This window comes from Serinus canaria, chromosome 10, assembly GCF_022539315.1.
Source record: "Serinus canaria isolate serCan28SL12 chromosome 10, serCan2020, whole genome shotgun sequence".
In the NCBI taxonomy this organism is placed as follows: Eukaryota; Metazoa; Chordata; class Aves; order Passeriformes; family Fringillidae; genus Serinus; species Serinus canaria.
This window is the reverse complement of record NC_066324.1, coordinates 17,060,015-17,083,362: the sequence shown is the minus strand read 5'-3', so window position 1 is coordinate 17,083,362 and position 23,348 is coordinate 17,060,015. Positions and strand designations below refer to the sequence as shown.

At 54.6% G+C, this 23,348-nt stretch overlaps 2 protein-coding genes across 3 annotated transcripts in view; one reads left to right on the top strand and one right to left on the bottom strand.

The window, feature by feature from the left end:
• The window catches only part of DUOX2 (dual oxidase 2), a 27,792-nt gene extending 8,333 nt beyond the window's left edge, over positions 1 to 19,459 (bottom strand). Inside the window, exons 1-17 of the mRNA XM_050978469.1 lie at positions 19,094 to 19,459; positions 10,737 to 10,828; positions 9,952 to 10,035; positions 8,417 to 8,581; positions 6,930 to 7,117; positions 5,709 to 5,910; positions 5,050 to 5,216; positions 4,905 to 4,965; positions 4,688 to 4,784; positions 3,809 to 3,896; positions 3,374 to 3,476; positions 3,076 to 3,239; positions 2,485 to 2,651; positions 2,213 to 2,331; positions 1,322 to 1,459; positions 984 to 1,097; positions 179 to 381 (exon numbers count right to left, since the gene is read on the bottom strand). Coding sequence (XP_050834426.1) covers positions 179 to 381; positions 984 to 1,097; positions 1,322 to 1,459; positions 2,213 to 2,331; positions 2,485 to 2,651; positions 3,076 to 3,239; positions 3,374 to 3,476; positions 3,809 to 3,896; positions 4,688 to 4,784; positions 4,905 to 4,965; positions 5,050 to 5,216; positions 5,709 to 5,910; positions 6,930 to 7,117; positions 8,417 to 8,581; positions 9,952 to 10,035; positions 10,737 to 10,800 — 2,124 coding nt within the window. The 5' untranslated portion in view covers positions 10,801 to 10,828; positions 19,094 to 19,459. The remainder of the gene's footprint in view (positions 1 to 178; positions 382 to 983; positions 1,098 to 1,321; positions 1,460 to 2,212; positions 2,332 to 2,484; positions 2,652 to 3,075; positions 3,240 to 3,373; positions 3,477 to 3,808; positions 3,897 to 4,687; positions 4,785 to 4,904; positions 4,966 to 5,049; positions 5,217 to 5,708; positions 5,911 to 6,929; positions 7,118 to 8,416; positions 8,582 to 9,951; positions 10,036 to 10,736; positions 10,829 to 19,093) is intronic.
• Positions 16,947 to 23,348, top strand: DUOXA2 (dual oxidase maturation factor 2). 2 transcript variants are annotated; one of them, XM_050978470.1, is made up of 6 exons: positions 16,947 to 17,178; positions 17,298 to 17,355; positions 19,478 to 19,612; positions 19,787 to 20,000; positions 21,082 to 21,296; positions 21,677 to 23,348. In XM_050978470.1, exons 1-6 carry the CDS (start codon positions 17,032 to 17,034, stop codon positions 21,868 to 21,870), a joined length of 963 nt encoding a protein of 320 aa, XP_050834427.1. In that variant the 5' UTR covers positions 16,947 to 17,031; the 3' UTR covers positions 21,871 to 23,348. The 2 variants fall into 2 exon arrangements, with proteins under 2 accessions (XP_050834427.1, XP_030084300.2); XM_030228440.2 differs by having other exon boundaries at positions 21,082 to 21,764.

The window sequence follows — 23,348 nt, the reverse complement described above, 5'->3', positions numbered from 1 at the left end:
GACTGGCTGTGATCACCAGAGGCTCAGCTCCATGGTATTTGCTGGACATGGTGGCTCTCAGGAGGCCACGACCTCCCTTCAAGGCCTTACAGTGCTCCCAGTGCCCCCAGCTGAGTGGTGCAGAGGAATGTGGAGGGTCCAGGGGAAGGTGCCCTAAGCCAGGCACCATGGTACTTACCAGGTCGTACTCCTTGGGGCTCTTCAGGAGCAGAGATTTGTTCCCTTTGTTGTTGGAGAGGATCACCTCCACTCTTGGCTGGGCTTTCAGGTTGATGCTCCGGAGCACAGACCCTCTGCTATCCAGCACTTTGAGCACTTTGTCAGCTTGGAGCTGAATGTAGACAGGACAGTTGTCTGTCTTGGGCCCATGCCACTCCATGGCTGGTGGGAGAGAGCACAGGACTCAGCTGGAAAGGTTCCTGCTCATCTCAGAACCTCCTTCACTGAGAGGCAGTTTGGGAGTGATTTCATGACCAGGAAGGTCTCAGGAATAATGATGATCTCCTAACTGCAGAGCTCAAGCACGTGGACACAGGAGGAGTACAAGCTATGGAGCAGGGAGGCAGGATTTTTCCAGTGTGCAGAGCAAGGAGATACTGTCCCTGCCCTGGAGCTACTGGTGCAATTGCCCTGCACGGGTTTCCTTCAAGCAAGGTGTGGTTTGGGGAGGACTGGAATTAGAGGGACACAGGATGACAGGTTGGAAGGAGCTCAGGTTGTAAGGGTGTCTTGCCCAACCTCCTGGCCAGAGTAGGACCAGCCATGGGTCAGTCTGCTCAATGCTGTATCTGGTCAGGCTCTGGATAGGATGGGCTACCAAGCTCTCTGGGCTCCCTGTCCCACTGCTAACTATGCTCCTGGGGAAACAGCTCCTCCTTACATCCCATCTGGGTACAAGCCCCAGGCCCAGCCCTGCCTCAGAGTGTGCCCTGGCTGCAGCAGCAGCACCAGATGCCACCTCGGGGCTGACAGTGCCACCTCACCGTGTATGGCCTCGCCGGACACCTCCCTGCGCACGCTGGTGCCCTGCTTCCTCTGCAGCTTCTGGAAATCTCTCTTGCGGAGAGCAGCAACCACCCAGGCAACAAACAGAGTCACTGGGGACACAAAGGACAAGGGGGCATGAGGGACCACAGAGCTCCTTTCCCCTCTTGTCTCCACCCTGGTGCCCAAGGACCCTGCCAGCTCGAGCACCTCAGCAGAGACCGGGACTCAGCAGCTCCTGCTGGGAGGTGCATTGTCCATGGGCACTCAGCCCCTTTCTGTGATGGAGAGGTGGAAGAGGAGGAGAGTGACAGGGAGAGGAAACACAATGACAAACCCAGGGGCAGGCAGCAGAGGACAGCGATGATGATCCCGAAGCCTGCGCCACTGCCTGCAAAGTAGTCCAGCACCATCATGGGCGTGCAGCTGGCCAGGTGTTGAGCTGTCAGCTGCTGGGGCTGGGGGCACGGGTCCCCTGCAAGGGGGAAACAGGCTGTGAGTGTCATTGCCCTTGTAGCCAGCTCACCTGCATCACCCCCTCTGCATTAAGATGTTGATGGGGGTCACGGCTGAGTGACCCAGCAGTGCAGAATTGGGGTGTTTGATTTAAACTCCATATCTTGGGGACAGCCTTTGGGTTTGGGTTCAGCTTTTGCCTGCCACAGCAAACCAAGCACAGAACTGGGCTCAAGTGCTCTGCAGGTTCAGCACCATCACCTCTCCTGTTGGGATGGGCTGACCAAGAGGCACCCTGGGCCACAGCAATCTGGGGCTCAGAGCCTGCGCTCATCTGGATGCTGCAAATCCAGGAAGTCCTCCTGGTGTGACTACAAGGAAAGCACACCAAGGGAATAAAAGCACCTTGCAAGGTCTGGAGCGTTGCCCAAATGTAACGCTTACAGTAAATGGGAAGATGTGGCAAGATTCCAAGAGGAAAAGGCATTTTGCCAAACAGTAACATGCATTTTTCCTTTGGGATCATGCCTGCCTGCACTACAACCCTCTTTCAACATCTGCATCATGCATCAACGTATTGCTCATAAGCAACCCCTGCATTTTGTGCCCATTTTGCTGGTTTAGGGTCATAGCATCTGTGAGGCTTGAGAAACTCCAAACTTGATGTGTTCCCTGTGCCATTTACTCACCAGCTGTGTCACTGGGATGGCTCTGTTGCTGCCGTGCAGAAGCCATTCCCTCCCTGTGCCCTCCCATTGCAGGGTGCACTCACCCTCTCTCCAAATGAACACGTGGGGCTGGAGGTCTGTGGGTCTGGCAAAGGTGACAGAAGTCAGCACGCTGTGAAAGGTGGTGTTACGGATCTCCCTGATTTCCTCCTCTGTGAACAGCCTGAGGAAAAGGACGTGGAGACAAATGGTTGCCCCAGGTGTCACTGACCAGCACCAGGAGGGAACTGAGGAAGATGGAGGATGCTTTTTCCTCCAGTTTTCATGTGTTACTGGGGTTTGCAGAGCAGCTCCCAGACAGGGACAAGGCCATTACCCATTCTTGGTGTTTTCGAACCAAAACCTGTCACCGTCACGCAGGCGCAGAAACTGTTCCAGGATGATGGCAGAGAAGAGGGAGCCATCAGCCTCCAGCATGCCTCCAGGGAGCAGCTCCAGCTCAGCCACGTTGTTGCCATACAGGGCAGCAACCTTCTGCAGGACCTGGTGAGAAACCCCCACCACACATCCGTGAGCACAGGGAATTCTGCCAGGGCACCAGAAAGTGTTGGCAAGCCTTAGGAGGTGTAAAAAACGTGCATTTCCCAGGCATCACACACATCTGTGGGCTGGGAGGATGCTGAGCCTCACACAGCCTTGAGCCCATGGCTTGAACTTGAGCAACTGAGCATCACTCCCAGGGCATCTCAGCTCTAGGAGGAGCAGAGTGCCCAGTGGCACAGGAGTGTGACTGGGGCAGGATGGTTTATTCATGCCATGAAATTACACAGTTACTCCCCTACAGGCATGAAAATCAGCCAGGGCAGGACATGCCCTGATCTCCCTCTTCCTATGAAGCTGCAGAATTCAGTTCCTGCCTGGAACATCCCATCACCCTTTGGCCCACACACATTCCTTGCCCTGTTACCTGTGGCTCCAGGTGTGGGGCAAGGCTTGACCAGTTTTGGAGAGGTTCCAACCCAAAATGCTGCCGCACTTGGTTATAGGTGGGCAGGCCAAAGTCTCTCCCCCGCTGGATCCAGCTGGCCACGTAGTCAGTGCGGGAGTACTTCAGGGGTCCGTACCAGTAATCTGTGGGTGGACATGCTTCCTGTGTCCTGTAGCTCTCTGCACCTCCATTCTGGAGGCTGAAGAGTGTGGCTGGGTGCTGAGGAAGGAGGCAATGGGAGCTGCCTCCCCACCCTGCCCCCAGCTACAGTACAGACCTTGGAGATCTTCCACCACAATGTTGTCCTCCCGCTCTGCTATCTGTGAGCTCATCCCCAGCAGGAGCTTGTCCACATCTTCTGCCTGCTGCAGCCCAGGGCTCTGACAGGCATGGGAAGAGCAGGTGATTGCTCTTGCACAAGGGAGGACAGAAAGTAGCCCCACAACCCTGAACTGGTGCCCCCAGGCAGGCTCATGGCGTAGGGGATACAGGGACCCCTTCCAGGCTCATTTTCTCCACATCAGGTCAGCCTTGCGGTCTGAGCCTGGGGATGCTGGATGGGGAGGATCCCTCACCCCTTGTCTGGCTGTCATCCTCTGCACCCAGTTTCCCTTACAGATCCCCGTGGAGTGTTCCATAACACAGAGCAAGGGATGAAGCCCCCTGGCCAGCCTGCCACATCCTCAGGACCCCCGTGCTCCCTCCCCTGTACCTCTCTGCTCCAGTAGCTGTTGCAGAGCCTCACTGCTGGGAACGAGGCACCGGACACAGACACGTTCTGGAACCTGCACCTGGTGTCCCTGGAACAGCAGAGAAGGATTGAGCCCACAGCCCTGAGCCAGGAATGCCCAGAGCTGCCAGGGCTTGGCTGTCTCAGCTGAGACGTGGGGAAGGGACAGAGCCCATCTGTAGGAGTGACAGGGGGTAGGATGGTTGGGACAGACGGAGATGAGAGATTTTTGATGTTAGGTTGTGGAATTTGTGGTTTATTGTAAAGGGCGTGGGTGCAGGGGCCCTGCTTGGAGCTGCTAGTCAGAACTCAGAGCAGGCTTGAGAGAAGAGAGTGGTAAAGAGGATGAAAGAGAGAGAGTAAAGGAGGATAAAAGAGAGAGGCTCTTATTACAATACAATAAATCTTTTTTTGTGTTGAATATTCTAATTTTTACTAACCAATTTAGTACAATATATAAATTTTATAGTATTTACACACAGTTGATAAGAATTATTACTTTACTACATTGTGTTACATTTTAAATTTTAAAAATTACTCTTTGGATTTTTTTGCTAAGTTAGTAGGGTCTACTCTGACTTTTGGTCTTGCTAGTGGGTATAGTTTCCTTAAAAGGGGATTACTTTTAGCTGGTCATACTCTTGTTTTTTAGTTGTTTAGTAACTAAGATATCCCAAAGCTTGCTTTCATTTCAATTTCGCTTATAGTTTCTATATTCTCAAAATCTTTTGCTAGACAATCATATTTATAAGGCTTTCTTTCCTCTTCCCCAACAACCATCCCAACAAGACCATTCCCAGTCACCAAATCAGCTTGGGCATCCCCTCCCCTCACACCTTGGTCCCACCAGGCTGCTCCTACCTCTTGTAAACTCCTGGAGGCACCATGGTGGCCAGGAATTGCCCTGCAGCTGCCACAAATTCAGGAGAGAGGCTGGGGTCCAGGTGCTGCTGGTAACCTGTGGGGCAGTAGCCAGGCTGGAGGGAAGAGGGGCCGAGCTCCCTCTTCCTCCCCACTCCCCAGCTCCCCTCGTCCCCCTCCCCTGCTTCCAACCCTCCCCTGCCTGCCCACCCCTCACCTTGGTACTCCGGGACCCGCGTGCCCAGCAGGGTCGGCAGCCACTCATACAGAACAATGCTCTAGGGAACAGGGAAGCTGGGTCAGGGCCAGAACCATGCAGGATCTTGGGGGTCCCAGCCGAGCTGGGGGGGTCCCAGCCTCACCTGGAAGGTGGCGATGACCCTCTTGCGCGCGTGCTGGAAGAGATCCTCATCGGACCAGGCAGGGTGCTTCTGGGCCAGGGCTGCGGCCACGTGGTTGTGGTAGCGGAACCAGGCGATGCTCTCAGCCTGCAGGAAGGGGTTCTCATTCCCCCAGGCACTCCCCAGGTCTGCAAGAGCCACCACGACCATCAGTGGGGGGTGTCACCGCTGGGTCTGGCTTTGCCCGTGGCTGGAGGAGCACACCCAGCCCTGTGGATCCAGCCCAGTGTCCCCTTGTCCCCTCGCCCTTCCTTCTCCCCAGGCAGGTGAGAAGCAGCACCGGGCCCCCAGCATGGAGCAAATGATGGGCAGGTGAGGAACTCAAAGCAAGTTGAGTGGGTTTGTTTTAGCAGCAGCCCCTTTCCCCTTTTCCCCAGCTGGGATCAGAGCTGGGCTCTGACATTGCCACCTGGGCATGTGGCCTCTGGAGTCCCTGGTGTGTCCTTGCTGGGGCTCAAATCTTCCACCCCCTTGGGAAACTGCCTGCTCTCCCACAGCCCTCCTGGTCCACATATCCTGCCTCCCTCTGCATCTTCTGCCCTTTCCCCTTTCCTGAGCTCAGCTCCAGGGATCCCCTGCTCCCAACTGGGGATGAAGAACTATTGGGATGCCACCATTACCGTAGATTCCTTGGGGACCTCCCTGTCCCGTGGATGGATCCAGTGCCTTCCACATGGGCACCCTGCCATCTGTCTGCCTCGGGAGGTTCCTGTTGAGCCCTGGTGCCAGCTGTCCCCCCAGGAAGCTCCTCAGGGCATCACTCCAGGAGTGTGAGGGGCCGTAGATGGAGCTGCCATCCAGCCAGCCTGTCATCTCGTTGGTCTAGGGCAGGCACAGGGAAGAGGCATTAACAGGGGCCAGGGTTTCATGGAAAGGTGTAAAAAAAGAGGTCTGGAAAACCTCAGTCTGCCTCTTTTGCTCTTGCAAAGCAGTCTGTTTTAACCCCAATTTAACAAGAGCTCTCAGGAAGCAAATAAATACAGACAATCTCTGTGCAGACTTCAGGATTTAGTGCCAGGTAGAGGAAAAGACCAGGTACAAGCTTTTCAAAACTGCATTTGGGATTATTTTTTCCCCAGTTATTTTGACTGTGCCCTGAAGCAGACACCTGTGAGTCCCTATGTAGGCTGGAAGGGGACTAAACCCATCCCTGGGGAAACTGGGAACACCAGAGCTGTCCCCTCTGATCCCGCAGCTGGAAATCCCACTGTCCTGGCAGCACGCTGAGCATCTCCCCTGCCAAATGTTTGCATGGAAACATATTTTTTATTCTGAAAACAGGCTGGAGTTTCCAATTTTTTAAGCTTTTAAATGGTGACAAAATCATCACTTGCTAAACTCTTCTCTTCAAGGTTTGTCGCATGAAAGGTTCAGGGGGGTATTTCACTTTGGTGACTTTGGCTGGGGAGATCTCCAGCATGAAAGAAATCTGAGGGACACAAGCAGAACAGCAAAATCCAGAGAAACTGGGGGAAAACCCGGATTTATTTTCCAGAATGACTGAAATTCAGGGAAGCACCACAACTTTGTGGCAGTTTGTGTTACCTTATAAAGATAGGACTTGGTGCCTAAAACAATGTGCAATAATTAACTGACCTAATTACCTTTTCTTCATTTGGGAAATGCTTTGACCCTGGCAATCACTAGCATTGCTCAAAGTGAAACCTGGAAGTTGACTTTGGGTTCATTTAGTCGGTTCAAACGCTGGAGAGTTGTGTATTTTCAGGGATGTAGTAGCGCTCTCATTTTATTTCTGTGAATTATCTTGGGTGTTACTGACCCTGATGGTGGGTGGAGAAGAATTTGGGCGAAAGGCAAAGAGCAGAGGCAAGCACACCTACCTGTTCCCGGGGGCTGTTGGGGCTCTGTCCTGTCCCTGCTGCCCAGCTGACGCGCTGGAAGGGCAGGACCACATCTCCAGTGCCAGCAGGGTCAAACACGGGGTCTCCAGAGGGGATGTGGATGTTGAGGAACTCTGCAGGGCAGCCGGGTTTCTCTATCTCCAGGATGTCCAAGAGCACATGGAAACCTGGCAGGCATCAAAGCGTGGTCAGCAGCTGCCAGCACTGCTGCCAGGAGTGGAGCAGGAGTGGAGCACTGCCACTGGAGCAGGACACCAGGGAGGGCAGCTGTGGGTAGGCTGAGGGCACCACCACATGCAGCAAGGGTGACCCAAACCAGGCTGAGCAGGGCTGGAAGAAACCTGGCCTGCTGGAACAAGATGACCATTGGGATCCCTTCCAACCCAAACATTCTGGGATTCTGTGATTTCCCAGAGACAGACATCTCCAGGCCTGGAGACCTAAGATCCCACTGAGCTCCCGGGAGACTGAAAAAACTGCTCCAACTTGCAGCAGTTTAACCCAGCACGGCTCTTATCACACCTGTCTGGTGTTTTCGCCGTGGGGCAACTCCGCTGCTAAAAGAAATGAGGAAGTTCCCAATGGACAAATATCAGCACTTGGGTCAACTGGCAAAGGTCACCAAAAACCCACACGAACTCTCCTAGCTGCACAGTGCTATGGTGAAGTCACATCTTCTCAGGGGGTCTCTGGGTCAGGATGACCCCGAGGTGTGTCAGGGAGTCTCTTTTCCCAGCCTGGCATCGGAAGAAGGAGTTGGGATTCTTCTGTTCTGCTTTGCAAGGCTGTTTATTTTCTGTTATCTGTAACATTCTTTCTCTAATCCCCTGAGGTCTGTCTGGCAGGTTGGGTTGAGGCACACTGACTGCCTTCAGAGGCAGTGTTGTCTTTTATACTAAGAACTACGTGTGCATTATTTACAGTAATTTCCCAATACCTGTCACCTATGTTAGACAGTGAGCTTCTACCTTGAACCAATCCAAAAGTGCCACCATCACCCAGAAGATGGAGGCTAGGAAGAAGGAGAAAAAAGGGCAAGGCACCCCCAAATTCCTGCATCTTGGGACCCCGAGCCCCCATTCTAAAAACTCCCAAATTCCACTTTTCCACTCTGTGACAAACTAACTATCATTCTACTTAAACTTTTGTGGCTTGTTAATCCTCATATAAGGTTGGTTATTTTTTTCCATGGATCAAAATCAAAGTCGCAGGGGTCTTGGGCTCTGTGCCAAGGTCTCTGAGAGCCCTGGCATGGGCTTGAGCCATCCAGGACAGCCAGAGGGATGTCCTGGGTCCCAACAATACCCAAGGAGTGTGACATCCACAAGTGTCTGATGGGTCATGGGGGTTTGCTGCGGAGAGCTGGGCGAGGAGCGCTCCGATGCGCGGCCTCGGGTGTGCGAGAAACCGACATTTTCCCACCCAAACCACCCTTTTTGCAGCGGGTGTGTGGCCCCAGGTCTTACCAAAGAAGACAGCCAGCACGGTGGTGTTCCTGCGGGAGGGCAGCCCCGCGGGTCCCCGTGCCACGGCGGCGCTCAGCCGGCGCGCGTTGGGCACGCGGGGCTCCTGCAGCGCCTGGTACACGCCGTCCGCGTAGCGGGCCGGCAGGAGACGCAGCAGCCTGGCTCCTGCAGCACCAAAACACACGGGGTTATGGTTCACATGGGCCCTCTGCTACCCAGGGGGACGTGTGGGTGCGTGTTCAGGTCCCAGAAGTGGCCAAGGACATGCAAGGTTTGGTGGCATCGCCCAAAACTGCTCGCAACAGGGGAATCGGTACTCTTAAAGCCAGGAGGGGTCCTCCTCTCTTCCAGTTGTCCTTCTCTTGTCCCTGTGCATCCCTGCTGCCTCCTGGAGGCCTGGGATGGTGCTCCAGTGGGTAACTGGAGCGATGTTGAGCTGCCCCATATTAGCAGTGTAATCCTACAGAAGTGTGGTGTTTTCCAGCACCATAGGGAATAGCAGAGGGAACAGCCAGAGACAAGTGTGAAGATGAGAGAGAAACACCCTGATTTTGCTGGTTGCAAAACTGGAAAGCCCAGAGGCAGGAGGTCATTTCTCACTGATTTTAAAAGCCTTGTCACCAGCGTGGTGGGCTCCATTTACTGGAGTTCCCCAGATCTGGGGGAAATCCTGAATTCCTGCCTTAGTTCGTGGCTTAGTTTCTGTATATTCATTTCCAAAAGTTAAAGTCTGATCTGTCTGCTCTAGAAGAGGAAGACCTGGTCTGTCAGGGCTGGTTTTTCCTGTCAGGCTTTGGTGTTACTAAAGGTTGGTGACACACATGTCGTGTCGAGAGCCCTTTGGACTCCAAGCTGTGCAACTGCCACTGCATCCTGTGCCAGTGTGTCACCAGAGCAGTGACCAACCTGCCAGAAATGAGGATTCAGAATCTTCAGTGTTTTAAATAAGATCCTGCCTGATCTGTCCTGGTCCCTGGCTCAGGGACATCTAGAGTTGAGCCCATGGGCTGGCCGTAGGCATGAGGAAACAGTTCACCAAATGGCACAGGGAAATCCCAAAAGCCTCTCCCAGTACATGGTATCACCTCTCTGTAGGGCAGAAAATCAAAAGCATGCCTGGACCGTGAACTCTTCTGCCTTGTGTTGAATCCTTGTTGAACTGTGTGTTGATTTTGGCTAAAGATGGTTTTTACAGCTCTGAGATCCCTGACCATCACAGAAACACCTGCTGAAAAGAGCTGAGTCTATTCTGAGATATCTCACAGAGGCACAGCTTTGCTCTGGGACTGATCCAACACCAGCATGACCTGCAGACTGTGCCTGGGCAGCAGCAAAACGTGGTAATGCCCAGACAGGGGCAGTCTGGCCCCTCCATGCTGCCCTAACAGGGCTCTCAGGTGCATCCAAGGACCACTGAGGGCCACGGGAGGTGGCATTGCCTGCTGACCTGCCTGGTCCAGGCTCAGGTCAGAAAGCCCAAGGGCCAAGGGGCAGCTCAGCTTGCCCCAGCCACCCTTCCCATGGCTGGCACTCACCCACAGAGCCGTGGCTGTGGTGCAGCAGGTTGTTGTACCAGCCATCGTAGCGCTGCACCTCCCAGGAGATGCTCTCCTGGGCTCCTGGAAGAGACAAGACCTACTTCATGAGCAGCAAGAAAAAAGCATTAAACAAGCATCACCACTAGAGAATTATATTTGTATTGGGATTTTTCCCCCCATATTCTTTCTGAAACTTCCCAGTTATGCAGGTTTCCAGACAAGTTTTTCACTCCTTTTGAGGGACAATAGCTAAAATTAGAAACTCATGCTTGTGATCCTGATGTCCCCAGATCAATTTGTGGCCACCACCAGTCTAATCCCAAAAGACATTCCTTTTTTCCTTCTCTCCCACTGGATCAGAAACCTCTCCTTCCTTCTGACTCCTACAATGTTCATGTGAGTTAAGGAAATTCTTGGCACTTTTGTATCAGCCTTATTTCCTTCATGTTAATTTTTATTACTTTTGATTTTGCTAATACTAGCAAAGACTCCCAGCTCCAGCTAACAAGCTGTGTACTCAGCTGCCATAGGGCAGTCCCACCACCTGCCCTTTGCTCCAATTTTTTCTTATCTCCTCACAAACTGCATCACAGAATCATGGAATTTGTGTTGGAAGACACCATAAACACCACCTGGGTTCCATTCACCCTGCCGTGGGCAGAGACACTTCCACAAGAACAGGGTGCTCTGAAAGGTTGTCCTGTGGGTCAGAGGAAACTCCCCTGAAGGGCACCAGCTACCCAGGATCTCCCCTTGTGTTCCCCTCCCAAAATCACACTTACTCCCCAAGGTCCACGTTCCCACCAGAGCCACAACCAAACTCAGCATCGTTGCTGCAGGTCCCATCTGCCACTGGGTCTTTGGAAGCAGAGACCTGCAAATGGAGAGGAGAGGGAGGGAGCTGCAGGTGGGCTCTTCCCAGAGGCTGGAAACGTGGAAAGGGCAAACCTCAGCTCCTTGTGGTTTGTGCTGCTGGGTAAATCCTCAGTGCTGCCATCATCCATCAGCAGCGTGTCCTAATGTGGTCTCTGGGAAGCTGGCAGGAGTTGTGTGAGACCCCATCACCTTGGGATGGGCAGCTGGCCTGAGAACACCTCTGTGCTGGAGCAGCACCAGTGGCTGCCTTGGGGTGTCCCAGTTCAGACTCACAGCTCACCATCTAGCTGTGTCTGCTCCATTGCAGAAAGCCCTTCTTTACAGAAACAGGCTCATTTCAGCTGGAAACTTTTCCTGCACTGACCCATCCAAGCAAAACCAGCTGTGAACAGGATGGAAAAGCCTCAGCACACAGTCAGACATCCCAAAGTGTGTGAGTCCTGCAGATGGGACAATCTGACCCCCTCTGAGCTAACCTGATGGCCATCCTTCCTGACCAGCCTTTCTCATGGTGCTTTACCACCTCACTTTCCACAAAAACCCTGGATCCAGAGCAGATTTCACCACTGGGAACTGAACATCTAAAATCCCAGACAACACCTGGCAGAAAGGGACTCCCAGTTCTGAGCTGTGAAGTGACTTAGAGTCACAAATGGTACAATTCCACCTACCACTGCTTTCCATGCACAGAAATGCCAAACCTGAATTCAACTCCAAGACAGGATTTTCCATGAAATGTGGCTCTTTGTCCCTGTTTCAGTGTGCATCCAAAGATCAGCACTATTTCAGAAGAGCTGTGCTGCCAGGAGATGCAGCAACATGCAGGTTGCAGCTTTTCCTACACCACTCTGTCACATCCAAGTGGATGTTTTTAATTTCTAATTTTTTTCATTATTTTAATTAAAATTTAAATAAAATCTGGTTTTGGAAAGGCTTCCACATTTCCAGCAGCTCTGTAGGTTTTATATTTGATTTACTGAGAATTGCAGTGGGGATTTTTCACCTATAACTCCCAGTGGTGCAAACTACAAAACATGAGTTCATGTTGAACTGTCTGCTTGGAAAACAAAGTGGTCTGAGACTTAAATATTATCATTTGCACTCACATTGATTGCATTCATCAATTTAAGCACTCATCACCAGGCTGTGAGCAGAGCATGTACCCTGTGGTCAGCCCTTCTGCCAGACATTCCTGTACTTTTGGTTTTTTGCATTAGAAAATAAGTTGTGTCTCAAGAAGTGACGTTTCCACACTCCTTGACCATCACAACAGCTCTTCCATCCTTTCCACCCCACAGCCCTGTGCTGGTCTGGGGGATGTGGGATTTATTCTGTGCAGCTGGTGGGAACCAGAGGCTCTGTGAGCCCCATTCTGTACAAAGAACAGGAAAGTTTGGCTCACAGTGACACGTGGAGGTGCCTGTGATCACTGGCAGGAGGGGCAGGGTGCTGTCCCCATGGCCACAGGGCACTGGGACTCTGCTGCCTGAAAGCTCTCCCTGGTGAAAGCTCTCTCCCCTTCCCTGAGCAGGGGCAGCAGTTGCTGGAGGTCCACACGGCCTCCTGTGCTGTGGAAGGGAGATCCCAGAGGCACAGCTGGGTTTTTCTCCTCCTGACTGGAAATGTGCAGCTGCCACCCCCACCCAGAGCGAGGTCTGAAGGTGCCACAGAGACACAGAGCAAAGCCAAGGCTCAGAGCACATCACCACAGCCACAGCACAGATCACCTCCCCTTTCCCCCTGGGTCGTCTCATGGAGCTCCAGCACAACAAGTGTTTCAAAATTCCTTCTGCCACTGAGCACACCTCCCTTTTCCTCAGGTGTGGGAATTACTCCTGTCCCAAGCCTTGAGATGAGATGACAGTTCTCATGAACTCTTTATCTCCTTACACCCAGGAATTAAAATCTACTTATTGCCTAATCAATCCAAGACTCTGGAGGTTTTCCAGTCTGGATCATGGCCAGTGTGATACAGTCACAGTGGTCACCTCACAGACTGACCTTGGAAGCCCCTGGTGCAGCTTGCTGAGGGAAAGCTTGGCAAGTTTGAATTATTTCCACAGCCCTGTCAAGCTTTCCAGGAATATTGTAATGATGAGCCCTCCAGACTCTGCTTTTCCAGAGATTCCCTGTGCCACCTTTGGAAACTCCCTCCCTCCCTCTGCCTCTAGAGAAATTAGGCTTGTCAGCCTTGTGTCCTCCCATCAGAGAGAATCCCTGTGTCCTGTCAGAGCCTGGAGTTTTACACTCCTTCAAAAAACACATGTCAGTGCAAACACAGCTTCCCACAGAGCAAGGATCTCCTGTTCCACCTGATCCCAGCAGATTTTAAAGATTTAACTTTAGGCTTCCCTAATGTTAAGGCTTCAGCATCCAAAGGTTCCCTGGAGCCACAGGTCACCTGGGCTTGTGGAACACACCAGCATCATGAGAGAGCATCCCCTCCATGGCAGAGCCGGTGTGGTCACCCAGAGGACAGCAGATCCAAGGCATTCCAGAAACCTGGAGCCTCATCCCTATGGTCCCTGTGAGACACAGCTAATTTCTATCTCTTCCCAGTGCTGCTGGCACACACGTGGGGGCTGTCACCTTCCCCCAGACCCGAATCAGTCCCGGGATTTCAGAACGGGCTCCACGTCCCCAGCCCTGGATCAGAGTGTCCTAGAGGTGCGCACACCCCCCGGACCATCTGCACACGGGGACGGGCGGTTTCCCCAGCGCCCCAGAGCACGGCAGGGACTCTGTCCCCTGCAGGAACGTCAGGGGTCTCTGCCTGTGCCCGCGGTGTCCTGTCCCCTCGCAGGGACACGCTCTGTCCCGTGCCTTCTCCCTGAGCGGCAGGGATGGATGTGCGGGGCCCCACCGCACCCTGCAGGGGAGGCCACGCACGGCTCCATCTCACCGCGCTCACTCACACATACCTCTGGACACGGGGACACGGCCCGACCCTTCCATCCCCCGGATCCCTCGGGACACGGGGACACGGCCCGACCCTTCCATCCCCCGGATCCCTCGGGACACGGGGACACGGCCCGACCCTTCCACCCCCTGGCACGGCCCCATCCCTGCGTGTCCCCACAGCAGGATGTGGGGAGGAGTAACCCCAGCCCCTGTCCCCTCCAGAAGTGACACTCCCAACCCTGTCCCCTCCAGAAGTGACAGTCCCAGCCCAGCAGGTAGCAGCGTGCGTGGCCCTGGCCGTGCGCGGGGCCGGAGGGGTCAGGCGCGCTCCCGACCCCGCAGCTCCCACGCAGGCGGGAACGCGCGCGGCCCCGACCCCGCGGGCGGGCAGGAACACGCGTGGCCTCGTCCCGCACACATCCTTCCCAGCGCGGACACCACGGCCTCAGACACCCGCTCCACCGAGCAGGACACGAGTCCCCCACGGGCCGCTCCACCTCCCTTTCCCCCACGCGAGTGTCCTCCATTCCTCCCATCCCGATCCCCCTCCCGGGCAGCGACACGCGTGTCCCCGGTGGCCGCTGTCCCCCGGGTGTGCCGGTGCGGCGGCCTCACCTGCGAGCGGCGCGGCGCGGAGCGGCGGCAGTGCGGCGGGGCGGGCGCTCCGCGGGTTACATATGGCCCGCGCCCTATAAGAGCGCCCTGCGGGACGGAGCCGCCCGCAGCAGCAGCAGGAGGAAGAGGAGGAAGAGGAGGAGGTAGGTGGTGGGAGGGGGCGGCACCCCCATCACCCCCGTCCCTGCTGCGGGACGCTGCGAGGGGAGGATGCTGCCCGTCCGCAGTTAACCCTCGGTTTCCTCTATCCCACCCTCTTACAGGGGCAGGAAAGTGCAGCCAGGTTCCCCCCTGGCCCCTCTCACCCCCGCTGAGAATTGCAGTTCTGATGTTTCAGTTTCCAGGGGACAGGATTTTTTTTTTTCCTAGGGAAAATACCAATCTGCAGCCCTGAGCGACCCAGCCAGGATTGCTGCTAGCCCCAGCCAGGATTGTTGCTAGCCCCAGCTAGGATTGCTGCTGGCTCTGCCACCAGGAGTTTTTTGGCTGAGCACTTCCAAAAAATCCTTTTATCTTAATCCATTTTGGAGCAGGAAAATGGAGATTCTGTAAGGAGAAACTTCTGGGGTTTGGGCAAAATTTCTGCCTCCTTTGTCTTTCCTCCAGATCCAGACGATTTTAAAATAAAAGATTAACTTGTCTGCTTCTGCTGCACTGCTGATCCTTCCTTGAAGATGTTCCCAGTTTTTGCCCCCCTCCAGAGGGACCCACGGGTCCCCTCTAAGGTCACAGCAATGCTTCTGTGTGGAGGGTGCCTCCCAAGGTGCAACAAGCTCAGTTTCTCCTGCTGTGAGCTGTAGGCATCACTTTTCCACTTGAAAGCTGCAAAAAAATGCCAAAGAGCTGCAAAAATGCTGGAAGGGCAATCAAGGGAGGAGATGGGCAGACAGCAAAAGAGTTGTTTCCCTGGAAATTCTCTGTAAAACAAGTTCCAGAGTACAGAAATGCAAACATCCATTGGTGTTGGTTGAAAGTTAAATTTAGATTTAACAAGACAGCATTCTCCATGTTACATTTTGGGTTTTAATGTTTCTGAAGAGTTGTGTTTTGGAATTATTTCCTGCTTCATTGTGTCTCATAGGAAATTTGGGCAAAGGTATCAGGAACAAGTGGAATTCAAGCCATCATAACTTAATCTGTCCTAGGTTAAACTACTCATTTATTTCTTTTCTTGCAGCAGCTCTGACTGTTTTGTGGGCACTTTTGTTGGACTTCAGCAGCATCAAGAATCAGCTGCAGCTCCTGCTTGCCAGGTAAATACACTTGAAGGCTGCCTTTCTCCAGGTTTGGCTTTCCACGGAAATAACCCAAAGCTGTTACAGCAAAAAAGCCCCAAAAAAGATTTGTAAGAGCACACAACTTCCAGCTCTGTCAGTCTGTAGCAGTGAAGCTGAATTCAGAGCCATTGTGAAATCCCAGTCTCTGTTCCACTCTTTGCTGTTGTTATCTGGGTTACTGGACAGAAAATTATTCTCAAACCAAATATTGCTTTAGGTATTGAAAAGCAATTCAGCTGCCTAAACAAACTGTTTTAGGATAATTATTGTGATCCCCACTCACCCCCAGGGATTTGGGCCCAGCTTTTTGTGGCTGAATTGCTCTGGGTTGGATCTTACCTAAAAATATGATTAAAACTGTTTTTGGAAAATGAGAATAAAATCACCTGCTCCATACAGGAACAGGATAAAATGCTCCTTGGACACGAGTCAGATCAGCTCTGGCAATCCCTGGCTTTAGCAAACTTCCTGGGGCAGTTACAGGCAGAGAGGCTATTAAATAAGCAAAACAAGAGGGCTAAGAATATTATCTGTTTTGGTAGAGAAGATCTAACCCAGGCACAGGAATAAGGTGTGTAATTGCTGGAAGCAGAGTGCCAAAGGATGTTCAAGGTCATTTGTGTGAATTACATACACCTTTTAATTTTCTATAATTCAGCTTCCCTTAGCCTTGAGATGTGCTCACAGAGTTTTGAATGTTCTTTGGACCCTCATGCTGGGAATAGGGGCTGCTTCTGGCCCCTCTCATCCAAGTGCAGGACAAATCCTTTCTCTTCCTCCTTCCTCAGACCAGCAGCTCCTGGGGAAAATCTTCTTGGAGGAAATGGGCAGGAATGGGAGCAGCGGGCTTTGCTCCACTTGGCCCTGCTGGCCCTTGGCTGGGGGTAATTTTGCTATTGTGAAATCCATGTTTTCAGTGTTTCCTTGTAATTTTGAAGGAAAACCTTTCTGCATTCTTTCCCCACTGGGAAGTTCCCCAGTGGGTTTGGGCACTTCCACCCCAAAGAGGAAAGCCCTGGTTGCACCTGCTGGAGGGAAAGACCCGGCCCTGTCCAGGCAAGAGCTGCTCGACAGGTTCCTGCTCTGGAGCTGCTCCTGGGCTGCAGCAGGACAAGGGCTTGCGGCTCCTGGGGCTGCCACAGCCCCTCGGGCTGCTGAGCCCTGCCCCAGGCACCTCCTCTCCTCCAGCGAGGGTTTGGGTGGTGTGTCCTCTGCTGGGAGGGTTCCGAGCGCTCTGCCCGCCCGCTTGCTGGCAGCGTCACATTTCCTCGTCCCTCTGGGGACCCTTTAGGTGAACCTCCCTCAGCTGGTTATTCCAGAACTGAGCCACCACTGGAGGCACCCAGGCAGGGCAGCGCAGGGTCCCCGCTGTCACCGCCTCTCTCCCACAGGCTCCTGGAGGTGCAGGATGACTCTTTTCGACGGCGTCTACCCCTTCTACCCGCAGCAGAGGAAGGCTGCCGGGTTTGACATCGGCACCATCACAGTCACCGTGGTGTTCCTGACGCTGGCTTGCAGCTTCCTGCTCATCTCCCCGGGCATCCGCGGCCGGGCGGTGCGTGACCGCGGGATGCGGCTGCTCCCGGTGCCCCGCACGCCGGGACCCTCCCAGGATGTCAGGAGCAGAGGCAGGGCTGCTCCTGCCTGCCTCATGTCCCACCTCTCTCCCTGCAGAGGCTGTTCTGGACTCTCCGCGTTCTCCTCAGCCTCTTCGTGGGAGCGGTGATCGTCGGTGAGTGCTGGGCAGCGCCGGGGATGGCTCTGGGGGAAGGATTGAACCCTGCGGCTGGGAAATGTGAGCTGGGGGGCACAACCACAGCTGGTCGTGGGGGCTGCCTTAGCCTTGCTCTGCAAAGCAGCCCCACAGCTTCCCAAAAAGTCTTACCCTTCCTTTCCCCTTCCCTGGGGCTGAGGGCGCTTGGAGGTGCCTGTGGTTACTCCAGGAAGTTTTGCTGGCTGTAGCTCAAACAGCCCCAGCTCCATCAGGCTGCACAGCCCCGTGTTCCTCCGGCTGTGTGCGCCACCCGACACAGGCAGGGTGCAGGAACAACCACAAAAGCATGGATGAGATGCAAAGAGCAGATTTATTTCCATTGCCTCGCCCTCCAGACGACCCCCAGAGCAGCGCTGGGTAGAGACAAGGAGGGGACTGGCACTAAGGGTCACCAAAGCTGCTGTTTTCCCCTGTGCCGCAGGGATTTGTGCAGGTGGAGCTCGCTGATGTCCTTTGATCTTCCCTGTGACAGGGCTGGATCCCAAGCTTGTTCAATAGGTTCTCCGCTTCTCCAACACGCAAGGCTGGACAGTGCTCACTGTGATCTCTGGGTTTTTCTACACCCCAGCCACACGTTGGTTGATGTGTTTACAGTGCCCCTCACCAGTTTTCCATGATTTCCCCCCACTCTGTGAGCCCCCTGGAGCTGCCTGGGGCTGCAGCCAGGCACGTTTGGAGATTGTGAGGAGCCTTGCAGTGAGGTGGGGGGAGCAGGTTGGAATAAAGCACAGGCAGGGCAGAGACTGCAGCAGGGGGGTAAAGACCTCCCAAGGAGCAAGGTCAGAGGAGATGAAAGAGAAGATTTAATTTAGTAAAAACCAGGAAATCTCCTGTAATAACTGATGGTGGAAACCAGGCAGTGGGATTTCCAACTCAGGGCAACAGGATGGGTAAGAAAAGATGTACTGAGGGGACAGGAGATGCCAGGTGGCAAGAGAAACCAGCCCTGACCCTAAAGCAAAGCATCCCTCCTGCTGTGAGGGACAAGATGGATTACAGGACTGCTCAGAGAGGGATAATGATGACTTAAAAGATTGAGCTCTGATTTGACCAGGCACCAGAAGGAGGTAGCCGGACTGGGACCAGCTGGGGGGCACAGGGGCCATCCCAGCATGGGGGGGTGCCCAGGTTCTGGGAAATGCCACCAGAGCCACCTGAGAACGTGGTGCCAGGCTGGAGGTGGCAGAGCTGGTCCCACAGCCATAGGCAGCTCAGCCCAGCAGAGCCATCAGCACCACTCTGGGACAAGGCTGCAGTCGGGCTCTGCTTGGGCACAGGGAGGAACAAATTGTTCTGGAGCCAGCGTCAGAGTTTCCGTCTGGCAGCAGCAGGGCACACTCACCCCTGCAGCCAAAAAAACATTCCTGTGGAGCTCCCACTGCATCAATGCCCTCACAAGTTGACTCAGCAACTGAACATTTTCTCAGGAAGGTGTTGTTCAGCCTGACATCAAACCACTGGCTTTACCTTCCCCGCTGGAAAACGAAGCCCACAGCGAAATGGCTCAGAAAAGGATACCCTATTCCCAAAGACATGTACCAGAAAAGCTTCCAACTTTTCCTTTTTTCCCAGCTGGAACGACTGCCCAAGCTGTGATGGCACTTCCCACCCCTCTTCACCGCCTCCTTTTGACCATGACTTTTACTATTTGCTAACAGTGCAATTCGGGGAGCTGGATGTGAGAAATGAGACTCACCCCTGTTCCTGTGGCTGACAAACAGGCTCATCTCTGAGCCCTGTCCCTGGGTGGCGTGGTGCTTGCCATGCTGGACAGCTTGCAGGGAAGTTCTGGAGAGGATGTCCAAGGAGAAATCAGATCAGGATGTTCATGCCCGGGGATCAGAGCTCCGCTGTTCCCGGATCCAGGGAGTGGGTGCTTAGCAAGGGGAGGACCTGAGCTCTGCAGGGTGTGGGAGCTGGTTGGGGCATGCCCTGGTGGCTGAATCAGCATTCCTGCCCTCCTAACACTCCCTTCCAGTGCCATGGTGGGAATGCTGCCACTGCCACTCACCTGTGATTCTCCCCTTGAGCCCAGCAAAGCCTGGACCTGCTTTAACCCCAGCTTTATTTTTCCTGGCAGCTGTCCAGTTCACCAGAGACTGGGAGAGTGGCTGGGTGAGGGCAAACACCTCCTACAAGTCCTTCAGCCCCGTGCAGGTGAGCGCTGACATCGGGCTGCACATCGGCCTGGCCGGGCTGAACGTCACGCTCAGGGGTGAGTCTGATGGCCCCAGCTGCACCTCTGGGGTGCCCACGGCCCCAGCAGCTCCACAGCTGCCCTGCAGTGCCCTTGGTCTGCCTGGAGGCCCCTGGGCCCCGCTGTGCCCGGGCTGCTGCTGGCAGTGCCCAGGGGCTGGCACAGCAGGAGCCCCGCCGCTCCCTCCCGCAGGAAACCCAGTGGAGCAGATCAACGAGACCATCAACTACAACGAGCACTTTCCCTGGAGCTTTGGGGCAGATTATGAGCACAGCTACAGCCAGGGGCTGCAGAAGGGGCTGCCCAGCCCCATCCTGTACGTGGCAGAGAAGTTCAGCTGGCAGAGCCCCTGTGGCTGGCACAGGCGGTACCGCATCGCCGGGCACTACGCCTCAGCCATGCTCTGGTGAGCCCTCCTGCCCTGCTGCCAGCATGGGGGGTGCAGGGGTCTGGAGAGCTTGACTGCCTTTCCCCATGGCCTTTGGGGTGGGTGGGATTGCATCCTGTCAGGAGGGAAGTTCTGTGCATGGAGAGAGCCCTGCCAGGCACTGCAGACACTTTGGGATGAGCAGAGGGGAAGTTCTGGTCTCCCTGCTGGAGAAATCCACAGGGTTGGGCACTGGAGAGAGGAACGTGCTTCAGGTCCTTGCTGTGGTGTGCTGATGGTGGCAGAAGTCCATCCCCATGGATGGAGTTGAAGCTGCTGTCCTTGGTGGCCCAGAGAGGCCCATGGACACACAAAGAGCTTTCCCAGCCCTCCCTGTCAGCGGATTTTGTACCTAGGATTGGGATCAGGTGAGGACAAGACGCTGCTGCTGTTATTGTGGAGTTGATCTTGACTCCTTGGCAAGGTCAGAGATGTGTCAGTGCCCACTTGGGCTGGGGGGGAGCTGGTCCCCAGCTGGCAGGGGATGGTCCCTTCCACCACGTGCTGGCCATCAAGAGCCATTGCAGTGCTGCTCTCCCTGCTTGGTGTTTGGCAGCAGGGACACAGAGACCAGGCAAGGAGCCTGGCTGTGCCATGGAACAAGAGCTCCTGGTCCACAGCAAAGGCCTTCCTCTGTAGCCCAGCTCCTCAGCAAGTGCAGAGCTACTGCAAATGACTTTGCCTGCCTCCTGCACTCATCTCAGTCCTGGGCGCTGCTCTCGGGGACCAGGCTGCCCCATGTGTGGAAGGGCAGGCAGCTGGGGTGGTCCAGATGCACTGAGGGGGCTGCCACAGCCTCCTTGGGGCTGGTGCTGTCTGTGGGCTGAGCAATAGGAGGAGGAGATCTGTGTTTCTGCTTCTGGATGTAGCAAGGTGAGCCTCGCACGTGCACTGGCTCAGCGTGGGGATTAGGGATCATTCCTGCCTGCCCACAGAGCTCCTCCACCTCCCGCAGTGCTCTTGGAGCCCAGATTGCTCCTCCCACCTGGAAATCCTCCCACAGAGCATCCCAATCCATGGCACTCACAACACTCATCTCTTGGGCTCCTCTTGCCTCCAGGGTGGCCTTTTGCACGTGGGTCATGTCCAACATTCTGCTCTCCATGCCTGCCCTGGTTTATGGAGGATACATGCTCCTGGCCACAGGGGCCTCCATGATCTTCTCTCTGCTCTCCTTCTCCACCGTGAGGAACTCCCCGACGTGCCTGATCCAGATTGGGACCAGCACCCTGCACCTGGCCTATGGGGGATCCTTCTGGCTCATGCTGGCAATTGGTGAGAGCATTGGGGTGCCCCAGCAAACATCACTGAGCCCAGGGCTTCCCCCCAAAGCGGGGAGTGCAGCTCCCCAGAGCCCCAGCCTTGGCAGAGCAGATCCTGGCAGAGATGTGGGGAGGGATGGGAAAAGGGGAAACACCATCCTCATCTGGAGGCATACACAGCTCCTGAGCTGCAAAGACGTTGGGATCACTCACCTGGGTTTTCAGACCCGAGCTGGGCTTTAAGGATGCTCAGAACAGCTCATGGAATAGCAGGCCACCTTCCATGGGCAAAGGCATTGTCCTCTGGCAGGGGACAATCCAAGGAGAGCTGTGGGGTGAGTGTCACACTGCAGGGGTGACAGGACCCCAGCCAGAGTGGGTGTTTGCTCCCAGGCCTGCTCTGTTTGGTGGCTGGGATCACCATCGTGGCCATGCACCACCTCCGTCCCGACCTGCTGAAAACTTTCTTTGATCTCCGTGAGGACAAAGCAGAGGAGCACCAGGAGATGCCTGGGGTGTTCAGCAACCCTCACTTTGTGAGCAAGAGCCTGCCTCCTTCTGAGCCCACTGAAATCAACAGCCTCTAGGAGAAACTCCTCCCTCTGGCCCTGAGGATGGACCCAGAAGGGCAGGACAAATTCTCCTTGATGTCCCCAGGGATGCATTTCCCCACCCAGCTGCCTTTGAAGTCCAAGCTGGGATGGGTCCTTGCTGGGAAGTCCTTCCCAGACTGACTTTCCTGTGACTCCCTCTGGGAGGGGCAGGCTGTGCTGGAGGCTGCCATCAGAGCAGCTCACCCTGCTGAGACTTGGGCTGCACACCCACCTGGGGACCCCTGTCCCAGGGGGAATGTCCTCCCTGCTCCATTCTCCAAGGGTCTGCTCCCACTGAAACTGAGGAGCAGCTCATGGGTCACATTTCTGCCTGGGAGCACCTGCCACTCCACAACCTGGGGTTAAACCTCCTAATTTTTTCCCCAAACGTGACATTTTTGGTTCAGGTGTATCCAGGAAAGCCAGGTATGGATCCAGCTGCAGGAGGTGGAATAAAAAACCTGCTCCAGAAACAAAGACTGAGTACATGTACCATGGAGCTTGCTGTGGGGGATGTGCTGATTTGATTGTCAAATTTGGCCTTTATTAGAGGAAACTTGTAGCCTGCTGTGGGCCAGAAGGATGCCATAGGAAGGGAAGGAGAGTGGAGGATGAAGTTATCCCTGTCCAGCTGGAGCACAGTTAGGCTGGCTGGGCAGCAGGGGAGGGAGGGGATCTGTCCCTCTGCCTCACTCAGGTGAGACCCCACCTGCAGAGCTGCCTCCAGAGAAGGACACAGAGCTGTGGGAGAGAGCCCAGAGGAGGCCTTGGAGATGCTCTCCTGGGCACCTTCATCCCCATTGATTGTAAAGTACAGAATTCCAACATTTTGACTTTTCTTTCTGAGATCCTTGCTGGCGAGTTACTGATTTCTGTCAGGTGATACTTGTGTGTCCCTCACGTGGTTTGGTCTGCACAGGAATTATTTTCAATAAAACTTTACTAAAACCCCTCTCCTTTGAAACACTGTGGGCATTGAAGGTTTCTTCAGAAGGGGCCATGGGGCACATCTGGAGGTCACTTCTGGCAGGCCCCCAGCAGCAGCCTCCTGTCCATGGGCACAAATGTCTCCCTGGCACATTTCAGGGTCACCCACAAAGAAATCTTTGTCATGAGGAGCCCAGACTGGAGGTGCTGCTCACTCTCCCTAATGGTTATAGCTGCTTTCCAGGGCACTGTTCCTCCTTTCCCACCTCCTCTCCCACCTCCCCCTCCCTCCCTGCTGGTCTGGTTCCTCCAGCATCCTCCTGGAATTGTGCTCCTCTTTGCCCTCCTGCCCTCACACTGAGAGGAGCTGTGGGGCACAGGGGGGAGCCCAGCTCCACCTCAGCTCCCTGGCTGCTGATGGGGACAGCATCCAAGGGCAGGGGGAATTTTTGAGGGTCTTCAGGGGCAGGGAGCTCGTGTGGGCTCTGCTTTGCCTTTGGTTCATGACTGTGAGTCTGCAGTTACTTCCTTTCTCCCCATTTTGT

Coding starts and splice junctions, on each gene's coding strand:
- DUOXA2 (XM_030228440.2), top strand. CDS start 17,032: ATGACTCTTTTCGACGGCGTCTACCCCTTCTACCCGCAGCAGAGGAAG. Junction 17,179..17,297: donor CGGGCATCCGCGGCCGGGCG/GTGCGTGACCGC, acceptor CTCTCCCTGCAG/AGGCTGTTCTGGACTCTCCG. Junction 20,001..21,081: donor TACGCCTCAGCCATGCTCTG/GTGAGCCCTCCT, acceptor TCTTGCCTCCAG/GGTGGCCTTTTGCACGTGGG.